This window comes from Sceloporus occidentalis, unplaced genomic scaffold (genome assembly GCF_023333645.1).
Source record: "Sceloporus occidentalis isolate IW3139 unplaced genomic scaffold, rSceOcc1.0.p SCAF_4, whole genome shotgun sequence".
Classification (NCBI taxonomy): domain Eukaryota; kingdom Metazoa; phylum Chordata; class Lepidosauria; order Squamata; family Phrynosomatidae; genus Sceloporus; species Sceloporus occidentalis.
Genome location: NW_028316984.1, coordinates 246,995 through 260,333, shown reverse-complemented (window position 1 = coordinate 260,333; position 13,339 = coordinate 246,995). Strand labels below are relative to the sequence as shown.

The window sequence follows — 13,339 nt, the reverse complement described above, 5'->3', positions numbered from 1 at the left end:
GGGTCATGCTTCCTCTGTCGATGCTTAGACGAAGGTCATCAGTTAAGGCGACCATGGCAGTCTCCACCCCATATCCTGTCCTGAAGCCAGTTTGAAATGGATCTAGAACAGGGGTAGGCAACCTTTTGGAGCCGGGGGCCGGGTTGGTGTCCCTCAGACAAGTCGGGGGGCCGAAGCCGGGGGGTGGAGCTTCCACCCTCCGGGGCGGAGCCACCCTCTGTGGCGGAGCCACCCTCTGGGGAGGAGCCACCCTCCGGGGCAGAGCCTCCACCGAAGCCCTGCAAGGAGGAGGAGGCGTGTGCCCGCCCTCTCCTCCTCGGTCCCTTTCTGGGCAAACACCCCCAACCTGCATTCCAAAACACACACAACAGCAGAGTTGTGCATTTCACATGGCTTTACTTAACATGGCCTCTTGCATATTTCAGAGGCTTATTCCATAACCAAACCCCTTGGGTTTAACATGGCTATGCATATTGAACATGTCAAGGTGGTTTCACTGTTCTTGGACCAAGTGTACTTCTCAGAAGTGTGTACTTGGTCAAGGGACTTTGGTTTTTCTTCACTGCGCATGAGTTTGTAAAAATCACAGCAACTTACATTGGCCTTGCCTCAGAGGCTTTCTGATATCAATATCACCATTAAAGAATCAAAAACACACAGAAAAGGCACTTTGGAAAGTCACACTCTCTTGGCTTCTGAAACAGTGCGTCCATGCCTCTCAAGCTGACTCATATCATTATCATCATCATCAACAACAACATCATCATCATCACCACACTATCATTGTCAAAGCAAGGGAGACTTGTTAGCATTAAAAGCACACAAAACACACTTTGGAAGGTGACACTCTCTTGGCTTCAGAAACAGTGCCTCCATGCCTCTCAAGCTGGCTTATATCATCATTGTCATCATCAATATCATCATCATCATCACACTATCATTGTCAAAGCAGGGAGACTTGTTAGCAGTTAAAAAGAATGCAAAATAAAACAAACAAAAAACAAAACCCATGTGGCCTCTGGCCACTCACCACCTTCTCCTCTTCCTCCTCCTGCTGCCCCCATCTCCTCTTCCTCTCTCCTCTTCCTCCTCCTGCTGCCCCCATCTCCTCTTCCTCCTGCTGCTGCCTCCTCCTGCTCTTCCTCCCTCCTCTTCCTCCTCCTGCTGCCCCCATCTCCTCTTCCTCCTCCTGCTCTTCCTCCCTCCTCTTCCTCCTGCTGCTGCCCCATCTCCTCTTCCTCCTCCTGCTGCCTCCATCTTCTCTTCCTCCTCCTGCTGCCTCCATCTCCTCTTCCTCCTCTTCCTCCTCCTGCTGCCTCCTCCTGCTCTTCCTCCCTCCTCTTCCTCCTGCTGCTGCCCCATCTCCTCTTCCTCCTCTTCCTGCTGCCCCATCTCCTCTTCCTCCTCCTGCTGCCTCCATCTCCTCTTCCTCCTCCTGCTGCCTCCTTCTGCTCTTCTTCCCTCCTCTTCCTCCTCCTCCTCCTCCTCCTCCTCCTCTTCTTTCTTCTCCTCCCCCTCCTCCATGCACCGCACGGCCTGGGGGCAGGACGGAGGAGACAGAGGAGGAGGTGGGCAGCGCGGAGCCCCGAGGGGAGGCGGGGATGGCCGCGCAGGGCCATGCAGAGCCCCGCCGGGAGGTGAGGATGGCCGCGCGGGGCCGCGCAGAGCCAGGCAGGGAGGGCCACGCGGGGGCGTGCAGAGCCCCGCGGGGAGGCGGGGAGGGCCGCACCGGTCTTCATCCTTTGCCTCCTCCACCCCAGGCCGCGTGGCCTTCCTCTTCCTCCTCCCCTGCCATTTTGGTTTTTAAAATGGCGGCGAAGTCTCGCACGACCTTTCCCGTCCTGGGAAAGGTCACTCGAGACTTCGGCCGCCATTTTGAAAAATAAAATGTCGCCCGGAGCGGCGCGGAAACGGCGGCAATCGGCGGCAGGACTGCGCGGGGGCCGGCAGAAAGGCCTCGGCGGGCTGGATCCGGCCCGCGGGCCGTAGGTTGCCGACCCCTGATCTAGAAAATCGGCTTCATCCAAGACCACTTGGAGCTGAAGAGCGACAGCCCTCTCGATCACCTTACTCAAGAATGGCAGATAGGAAACAGGCCTATAATTTTTCATGTCCAGGGGTCCAGGGAAGGTTTTTTCAGAAGCGGTCTAACAACCGCTTCCTTTAAGGCAGGTGGTACACAGCCTACCCTAAGGGATGCATTGATGACATGTCTAAGAAATGCCATCAAGGCATCACCCCCCCCTGGATGGCCAGCCATGATGGGCAGGGGTCAAGAGGGCATGTCATCTTCCTCACCTTTCCAGGGATCTTGTCCACGTCATCAGTACTCACAAGCTCAAATTGATCCAGTCTAGTCTCATAAACGGATTGACTGGACACCTCATCAGTTGATTTTGCCCCAACATTGGCTTCCAGGTGGGCTCTTATCTGAGAGATTTTACCTGCAAAGTAGTTGTTAAATGCATCACAGCAGACTCTTGTCGGGTTAAGTAGAGGGTTCTGGGTAGATGGCATCACCGTCAGTTCCCTCACCACCCTAAACAGTTCTGCCGGACGAGACTTTGCAGATGCAATGCGAACAGACAAGAATGATCTCCTCGTTGCTTTTATTGCCTCTCTATAAGAATAAAGAAATTTCTTATGATGAGTTCTGTTAGCTAAGAGTCCAGCTGAATGCCATTTACGCTCTAGTCGTTGTTCCACCCACTTCACATTCTTCAGCTCTCTGGTATACCAGGGCTTTCGATTCAAAGCGGGTGGGAAAGGACACTTGGAAGTGATTGTGTCAATAGCCCCGGCAAGATCAGTGTTCCATGTGTTCACCAGAGCTTCAACAGAATCACCGGCATTATCAACGAACAAACCCTCTAGGGCTTTCTGGAATCCAATTGGTTCCATTAGCCTTCGAGGGCGAACCATTCTAGTAGGTCCTCCACCCCCGGGGAGACAGACAATGGCTCTTAGTTCAGCCCTGACCAGGAAATGATCCGTCCATGACAGTGCAGAGATACTGACTACCTCTGCCCACGGATATTCCTGTTCCGTACTGAAGACCGCATTGAGAGTATGATCCGCAGAATGTGTTGGCCCGGTAACCAATTGGGAGAGGCCCTGGCTGTCATGGCTTCCATGAACTCCCGAGCCGCACCTATTAAACTGGTCTCGAGTGGGATGTTGAAGTCGCCCAGAACTAAAAGCCTAGGCGACTCCAACAACAACTCCGAGACCAGCTGTGTCAGCTCGGATAGGGAGTCTGTTAAGCAACGGGGTGGACGGTATACCAACAGAATCCCTATACTATCCCTGGTCTTCAGGTGCAGGTATAAATAACAGTGTAATTTTGGATTGTTTATAATGTACAAAACCATGCCTTCCTTTGGATTCACTTTCCTAGAGTACACATGAGAGGGGAAATAAGAGCTGAGAAGACAATGTTTCCACAGCTTCTCTTCAAAGACTTCTTGAAATGCTGCTTCAGCTCACTGTATGGGAGCTGTTCTGGAATTGTAGACAATTCTCACTGGCTAGTTGGCTACATCTGTGCCACATTATGGATTGACAGAATGACTGACAAATCGGGAAGAGCAGAATTATACTTTAACTATAGATTCAGCATAAAGTGAAGACCCTCTCTCAAAGCTTAATCCATCACTCATACAGCCAATTCATCTTGCTTTTGTCAGTTTATAACCAGTTGGGAGTGGGTCATTACAGATTTTTAAAATATCTGGCTATTTAAATACATTAAAGAATACGACACACAAGAAGGAGGTTGAATTACATTTAGGTGTAAAAAGTGAGAAGTATGCAAGGAGAGCCAGTGTGGTGCAGTGGTTTGAGTGTGGAACTAGGACTCTGGAAACCAGGGTTTGATTACCTGCTCAGATGTGAAACCCACTGGCTGACCTTGGGCAACTCACATGCTCTCAGCTTCAGGGGAAAGCAATGAAAAACTTAATCTGAACAAATCTTGCCAAGAAAACCCCATGATAGGTTCTCCTTAGGATCGCCATTAGTCAGAAACAACTTGAAGGCACACAGCAACAACAACAATGTATACAAGATGTAATGGATATAAACCAGCCAGATAAATTACAGCTGAAAATAATATTTCTACTAGAAGTGGAAAAAAGTGGCGTAGTCCACTGTTCACACACAGAATGACAGCAGGAGCAAACCCTCTTTTTGACTTCATGAATTTGCACTGAAGAGTTTTGATTGTAGCTCAGTGAAGTTACCAAATCCTTATGATCTTGGGTGTCATTTCCACCATTCTATTTTAGTTATAATTAATATAATTACAGAATGTCACTAAAATGCATTCAGAGACATAGCTGTGTTAGTCTGAACTATCAGTATGCAAAGGGATCTTTGAAACTAACTATGTGAAAGAAGTTGTAGTATAAGCTTTTGTAAACTTGGTTTAGTTTCTCAGGTACTTGGAGTGGACTGGTGCCTCCATGCATCTGAGGAAGCAAACCAAGTATATGAAAGCTTATGCTACAACATTTTCACATAGTTTAATTAATTAATTAATTAATTTCATTAGTTAGTCTCAAAAGTGCTACAAGATTCCTTTGCATACTAAAATGTACATCAGGGGAAGAGACTCGTTGTCTGAAGGGTGGAATCAGCTCTAGGCAAATGTGTCAGGAGTCATACAGCAGCTGTGGGTGGCTACAGCCCAAAGTGGGTGAGCCCATATCCAAAGTTAACATGTGGCCCTGATATGCTTGTTCCCACACATATACACACTACTTATTGTCTCTGATGCACAGGCACACACACATATCCTTTTCTCCCCTTCCCCTAACTAATCCTTCTAGGGTAGGCAAAGAGTTCTGAGCAGCTGAGAAAAGACTGTTTCTGTTCCTTAGTCACCAAGATATGCTGTGTGCTGCCTCCTGAAAACAATTTTCTTAAACAAAATCTCTCAGCGACTTCATTGACGGATATGTCAATGAAAATCAATCTTCCCCAAGTTTAGAAAGCCAAGGCCCCATTCTCACTAGCCCATTTGCTCTGGATATTTGCCTCCATACCAAATCTGCCCGGAAAGAAGTTCATACTACCCTTTACCTTGATTGATGCAATTTGCCCCTCTGAAGTTCACATTTGCAGTAACACTTTAAAATGCACCCTCCTTTGTTGTCAATCAAATTCACTTCTGCTTTCGTTAAAGGTGGCATATCCTACAATCATTGGCCAACGGAATTGGTTCTTTCCCCTCTCCTTTTTTAAAAAAAAAACTGGTGGCAGTGTGCGCATATTCTGTCAACTTGTCATATTTAAAAACCTCCAGGTGTGTGAGTGTGTGTTGTGTGTATTTGGGTCATTACACATTATGGCAACCCTAAAACGACCCCATCCTAGCAAGATTGGTTCCGAGGAGATTTGCCAGTGCCTTTCTCCTGAGGCTGAGAGAGTGTGACTCTCCTAAAGTCATGGGTTTCCACAGCCTTGCCTCTGAATGCCAGCCTCTAGCTTCCCCTTTGCTTCCAGCCCAGCATTTCCTCCACTTTGGAACCTCTTCTCTTCTCTTCTCTTCAAGCCCAATGCCACCTCCGAAGCCCTTGCCTCCCTCCCCATGCCATCCTCTTCCCTTCCCTTCCATCCCAAAGCATGTGCATAATCTGTCACAATAATAATAATAATAATACCTCACCTCAGAATGCCATCTCTGCATCCTCTTTCTTTGCTTTCCCTCCTATTGCCACCCCAGAATGCCTTGCATACACATACACGTATGTAGCAAAAGCATTCACACATTGTATCAATTTGCCAAATTTAAAAGGAAACACAAGCATTCGCATATTCTGTCACACACACACACACACTAAATAATTTTTTTTAAAACTTTATTAATACATACCAAACACACAAACTAAATAATTTTTTTTTAAAATGCCACTTGCAAAGTGAAGTGCTGTGCCGGCAGCAAGCAGACGAAAGGGAAATGTAGCACAAGCAGACCCATTCTATCAATATGTATCAACCTGTAGAAAAAGCATTCACATAATCTGTCAAAAATAAAATTACAAAAAGAGAGAGAGCAAGCTGCCTGTGAGAGGGGAGGCATATTCTGCCCTCTGCCCTCCCTCTGACCTAAATCCCTTCCCTGAACTTGACCCAATCATGACCACGGCCAAGTTCACATTTACCAGCAGCAGGGAAGAAACGGTTTTTCCTAAAGGACATGGGAAATAATCCACTTTCAGGAAAAAAACACTCTAAAGGGGATTTTCCCTGGCTCAGGTGTGCAAAACCCTAATTCTGATGTGTTTAAACTGGTGCCAATGGGAACTTCCGACTTTTAATCCAGGTTACAATTTGGTACAAAAGGTAGTCTGAATATCCCCCTATAGAATCATCTGGAGCTAGTTCATATGCAGTACTCTTCATTACAATCTGCACTGTTTGCTCATTCTCTTTGCTTATAGAATACTATTTTCTGAGTTGGCTTGTAGACTGGGGAGTGATTTGCAGTTCATGGGGTGGACCTTGAAGTCTCTTTCAGCCTCATGATTCAAATTAAAAATATCTAGTGCAACAAGGAAAAAATAGTAACCTGATGTGAATACCCATATCCAAGACATCCATAGCAGAACATGAATTCCACCTCAACTGTGCAGAAAACCTAAAAAAATAAAAATTCAATTTTTAGTTAATCATTTTACACTGCAAATTAAAATTTAAAAGCTGTTATAAAGGCAAGTAACTCCAGCTATACACTTTTTCTACTCTTTTTCTGAGTTCATATGTATAATAAATACCAAGCTTTGAAATGTCATACTCTTGCCCATAAAGACAGGAAAATAAAACCCAGGAAAACTGCCTAGAAATACTAATACTAATTGATTGCTGCACCCTATGGCTTGATCCACAGCAGAACTTTGAGCAATAGAAGAAAATTTACCAAGTCAATTTTAAACCATTTCACAAGCACCAACAGAAAATCTTTTCAACAGCAATGTTACAATATATCAGTGTTTGTACAGTACAGTATGAGAAATCTGTTCGCTAAAGAACATGCAACCATTTCAGATTGCATTGACTCTAGAGGGTTGCAAATGGGTTTTGAAAATTGCTGTGCATTGTCTATGCAATAGAGCTTCTCTAGATATGAGCTTCTCTTTGTCATTAAATGCTTTTCAGAGGTCTGGGTACCAATCTGTGCTGAATCTGAAGAAGTGGGTTTATATCCACAAAAGCTCATCTAAAATAAAAACCAGTTGGTCTTAAAGGTGCCGCTACATTCTTTTCCTCCCTCCCCCCCTCCTTTCTTTTTATTCCTTCTATGCGCAGAAAATGCTTTCCATTTTCAGAAGAGCACTTTGGGATAGTCTACAATGAGAATTCAGTATTGTGTCAAGGATACACATAAATAATCCAGATGCTGGGCAAGTCACATGCTCTCAGCCTTGGGGGATGGCAACAGCAAATCTCCTCTGAACAAATCTTGTTTGGAAAACCCACGATAGGTTGGTTTCAGGATATTTTCACACAGCCATAGCAGGATGCTCCTGTCACTATTGTGCAATTGTACAAAGACGATCAAACGATGCCACATGGCACTGCGATAATTGCACCATTATCCCGCAAATAAATGAATGAAAAGTGGCACTAGAGTTCCTATTTGTGGGATAATGGTGCGATTATCACAACACAATTATTTTTTCTGCCCCCCCCCCCCGGCCCCAAATTCACATCTCTAGTCTCAAAGAGAGGAGACCCACTGAATCAAAATTATGAGATCAGCAGTTGAATTTAGTGCAATATAAGTAAATATAAATGTCTATATGGAACGACTTAGACAATTTATACCTATAGAACCTTCGCTATGAAAAGAAATTTATTATAAGGCCCATTATTAACTTTAGTTCCCCACCACCACCACCACCACCATTTAGAGGATAAAACATTCTCCAAGAATTTAGATGTTGGTCATCTTTACTATAGTCATAATGAATTAAATTAAACCTGACAATCCATGAATAAGAATCTTAATCTTTGAGAAAGGGCAGACATTTTAATCTTCTTTCACGGTATCTCAATACAGATTTTTTTATTTTTATTTTTGGTAAACCACCTGTGTAAGATACAGTGTAGAAAATTAGAGTAACATTTTTTAGGAAAAATGAATTCATTAAAACAAACACTTTCAGCTTTCAATTATTCCATTAGAACCGTGCTAATTCAAAGTTTTAGGAGAAGCACTCGTCCTAGTCTACAAATGACAAACAAATACATCCAGAATGGGAAAATGTTCAATAATTTGGCTGAAAATGTATGGTGAAAGACTGAGATATTAGTCCTTTTAAAAACAAATAGGCTGTGGCTGTAAGATTGTTCTTTTAAAAAAAACTTCCCCGACATAGTAGCTTCTGTTGCTTGTATCTGCAGATCATACATCGGGATAAACACGGGGATTAATTAACAGTGACCTTCTGAATCTACCACTCTAGGCCCATTTAGAAGCCTCTAATCTAATAAATTTCATTGCTATACAACAGAAAAAGGGCTTAGAGGTTACTGTTTCAGGATTAAAGCAGGATGGGCTGAAAGATATTTTCTAATTTCTAATTTCAGTTTACCTATGTTGTTCTATAACATGACTCTATAAACAAGTTTATATATATTGTTAACTTTTCCCTCACCCATAACTCAAAACATTTAAAAATGTCCCTGTGCTGCAACGCTTAAATTCAGATTAAAAATCTATTACAGTAATTTAGACAGATTGTTTACAGTAGTTCTGCAATATGCATTTTTCATTTTTTAAAAAGATACCTTACCATATTTCGAATTCTCATAGCACATATTTCAGTGAAGGACTGCTTCTGAATGGGGAGAAATAGCAACATTTAGAGAGCTCCTTCACTGCCCAAAGATTTGCTCACTTCAGTCATTTCATTCAATTCCAAACAAAAGCCTAGAGGTTTGAAAAAGGCCAAGCTATTTCAGACTATTCATAACACTGTAATCAATCACCAGGTCTAATTCCATCCCTCTTTAATCGATAGCTCTTAGCTGATTATAAATCCATACCCATAACAAATGGTTATACAGGAAAGATAGCTGTGGTGTCCATTACAACAATCGTGAAGTTCATTGTGAAGTATGTAATAACTACTAGGACAACCAGAAGGGCATAAAAAGTCTATCAGTTTTCAAAATCTCTAGGGCTCTTCCTCAGGCAAGATGTTACTGAAAATATGTTGAGAGAGAGGACTGATGAGGTTGTGATTATGAAGTCTCCACAATGTCTTGAGATGGAGGAGGGGATCTGAAGACTTTCAAATGAGGCCCTAGCAGGCTTTAGGTTTTAGCTCAAGGAACCTCTAAGAATATTTGGAAAAGGAAAGACAGAAAAGTTTGGGTCCTTCATATATGAAAATATAAAATCCAATTATATGACTGGCTTCCCCAAATGTGGTACATATGCCCAATTATGAAAAACCCATTTACTCCCCTTTCTCATCATAAAGCTACACATCTATCCATTCTGCCCTTTGCACAGTCACTAAATTATCAATTTAATTATCAAATTAGCTGCTTGCTCATAGGTCTCTTAAAACCCACATTATAATAATAATAATATTTATTTATATCCCGCCTCTCCCTGTATTGGATCGAGGTGGGTAACAAGATATCAAAGACAATAAAATCAAGTAAAACAAATAAACAAACAAACACGGGAACAATAGTTAAAAGACATATTACATTTCAAGTTCCCAAACTCCCTCCCACCCTACAAAACAATAAAACAATTCCCAGCCGATGGCCAATAAAATCAATCAAGATCATTCAATCCAATGGGAATAATTAGGTAAGTGGAAAAATTGGAAGTCAGTTCGGGAAGGCTCGTCGGAAAAGATGTTTTTATTGCCTTCTTGAAGGCGCCTAAAGATGTTATTTGGCGGATCTCGTCCGGTAAATCGTTCCAGATTTTTGGAGTGGCAACAGAAAATGTCCTCTGGAAAGTGGAAACTAGTCTAGTTCTCCCTGACTGCAATACATTCATCCCAGAGGACCTGAGAGTGTGGGAAGGATTATATGGGAGGAGGCGTTCCCTCAGGTATGTTGGACCCAAGCCATTTAGGGCTTTATAGGTAATAACCAATACCTTATATTGAGCCCGGAAGCAAATGGGGAACCAGCATAGGGATTTTAAAATAGGTGTAATGGATTCAAATTTTGAACTTATTTGGACATCATAATTCAGTGATGGTGAACCTTTTAGAGGCCAAGTGCCCAAACTGCAACCCAAAACCCACTTATTTGTTGCAAAGTGCCATGTCCCTCTGGCTTTCTAGTAACAAACTGTGGCAAATTCTGTGCTGGGGCAACGGCACATGTGCCCACAGAGAGGGCTCTGAGTGCCACCCCTGGCACGCGTGCCATAGGTTCACCATCACTGTGTAATTCATCACCTCTGTCTTTGCTTACTCCATTATGATATTTGTCAAGGGTAGCTCAAATCCAAACAGATCCACAGATATGGGCTTCTGGTAGTCACCAGAAAGCGTTTGCTGGTCCAAAGCTAGAGAAAAATTCTTCTCCTTATATAAAGTTAGTGATAAATCAGAAGTTTATATTTATTCTTAATCTCTGTAAATGAACTAATATCCTTGACCTTATCTGAGCACCCCATGTTGTCTTTCATGGGAACATTTCCCCTCTACAGAAGAATAAAACACTTCTTGATTCTCTGGTATATGGCTGTGCATACATCTTTTTACAAATGTGAACAAGGACACTGACCACTCTCAGAAATATAATAGCTAATAAGGAGTCTTTAGCCTAATTTATGAAGACCATATATGAACAGAAAAAAATTTACCTTTACTGAAAAACATCTCACATCTCCAAAGTTGATTGTTATGGGCTTTCTGCTATTCTTATTTGCTTTGTAAACTTGAGGATTTGTGCATTTCATGATTTTATCAATACTAATACGGACCAGTAAATAAGTGTCACGGTTAACAGTGACTTTTTAACAGGGTCTTCTGTTAAGGAAGCATAAATCTTTCTGGTAAGAGAAAAGAAGATGATCATGGAGTAAAATACCACAAAAACTGAAAAATGATCAATTCTGTTTAGCATCCTGTATGTACAAAACCCATTCACAGCACTTGTAACAAGGGCTAAAACTGACAACACAAAAACGTTTGTCATCATATTTCCCAATATTTTCACATTTTTGTGTGTGTAAAACCCATGTATGTCTGTGGGGGGTATGTGTCCTTATGTGATTAAAGTAGTAATGATGGGGGAAGGATTAATCCTTTTGCCTGTATGATTTCTCTCTGCTAAATAGTCCCTCCAGTCTCTTAACCCAATACCTATATCAGTATATACCAATACTGATACCAAGAGACACCATCAGATGTGGGGGTGAATAGGTTGTAAGTATGCAGTTATACTTATGTCCTTCCATGGCAAGCCCCAGTTGAGTTATGTAATCTCTGAATCATCTCTAGATTTAAAATTCTCTGTATTCAGATGCATGCATGGTTCTGAGGGAGCTCAAGCCTATGAAAGCTCATACTACAAACGTCTTTCAGTTAGTCTCAAAGATGCTACATTGCATACTAAATTCACTAAATGCTAAATCTGCAGTTGTACATATTCCTGCAAATTAGTTCTGCTGTATCCATTGGAATTTGATTCTGACTAAATTTGCACAGGACTGCACTGCAATTGAAACATGTTCTGCCATATTGACTGCGTAATTTACTAAAAGTTTCCAGACTGGTTATCTGTCACACTCAATTTTATAGGCAGCAGAAATTGGTTTTACTACTATCATACTCTGGGTATTTATTTACTTTGGGTAAAGGTTTGAAAAAGGATCAGTAAATACATAGAAATAGAAAGAAAAGCAAAATAGCAGTCAGAGTAATAAGTAAGCAAAAGTTGCACATTTGTTACATCTAAATTAAGGCTGGGTGATTTATGGCTTTCCAGATGTTGCTTGACTTACCACTGGCCATGCTGGCTGGCAGAAACCCCAGTCCAAGAAACTCTGGAGGTTCACAACTTGCCCAACCCAGATGTAAAGCAACATGCAAAACAAATTTAGAGGCACACAGAAGAAGTTCTATGTTTAGAGTCTCATTTGTTTTTGAAAAATATTAAGAGCAGCTGCAATAAGGGGGATCAGAGAGCAATGACAACACAGAAAGAGAGATTTAATTCCCATTGTATCAGATCCCTGAACTGGGTTCTCTCCTTCAAACCCTGCCTTTTGCCCACTGGAAGAAATTGACAGGCACATGTGTGATAGTGACTTTGAAATTAGTATTTTTTTTAAACACAAGCACATAGAAATCATAGTCACAGCTCTCTCACTACATAGCTGTACTCTGAGAAAGTACAGTTGTTGGTATACTTCAATAACTAAGAGAAAAGGATACACTTGGGGGTGAAATCTTTGCACTGCTTCACAATAACTGCCAACAAGCCAACCTGTAAGAATATGAAATGTCAAATTAGAACCATTATAAAGTCGCATTACAGTCAAGGACAAGATTTACTAAAAACATTTAGTAGCCATGTACAAGTTTTGCAGTTATTGGGCAAAGTCCTGGAATTCTATACTCAATTCCCCTGCAAATTTAAACAAGGCAAAGCTTAATGTATAAAGGTTATCCGTTTACTAAGCCTATCAAATCAGGTTTGCACTACTGCAGGTTTTCTTAGAAATAAGCACCTGTGTCCAATGAGGTTTTCTTTCAGAATTGCAGTCTTCTGAGTGTGGTTATTCAAGAACACACACACATGAATCATTTTGTGCCTGTGCTGAACAGGTTCAGTATTAGGTACTGCAGAATAATGCCTGTTTTCAAGAGCTCTGCCCCTGTCAAATGTTTGTGCTGAAGCAGGGCTCCTGTCTTTTCTTCCAGTTCCATCAACGTACCCCATTACCAAAAGGAAAAAACAACCACCCATGACCCCATGAGAAAGAAGGTGGGTGGATTTTCTAAGTCCTCAAATAAATATTAAAAGAACCATAACTACATCTCTCTGCTAAATAGTCCCTCCAAGCTCTTAGCCAATACCTATATCAGTATACCAATACTGATATGTTGCCATTCACCAACAGACCAACACAGAGATTAACATATAAATCACTTCCTCTCAACCAAGGGTCACACAGTATATATACCCCACTCACTTCCATGCCAGCATTCTCTGAAGATGCCAACCACAGATGCTGACAAAACATCAGGAATAACAATTGCATAGCCTGAAAAACCCACAGAAAACTAACCATAACTACAGTTAGGTAGCCTGTCCTTCTCTTTGTGATCTCTCATACATATGGGTGATA

General features: G+C 42.2%; 1 protein-coding gene across 1 annotated transcript in view; it reads left to right on the top strand.

Annotated features, from left to right (window-relative positions):
• Positions 1–13,339, top strand: part of LOC149313378 (uncharacterized) — a 62,376-nt gene that overhangs the window by 43,069 nt on the left and 5,968 nt on the right. Inside the window, exon 9 of the mRNA XM_089521541.1 lies at positions 12,912–12,975. Coding sequence (XP_089377667.1) covers positions 12,912–12,975 — 64 coding nt within the window. The remainder of the gene's footprint in view (positions 1–12,911; positions 12,976–13,339) is intronic.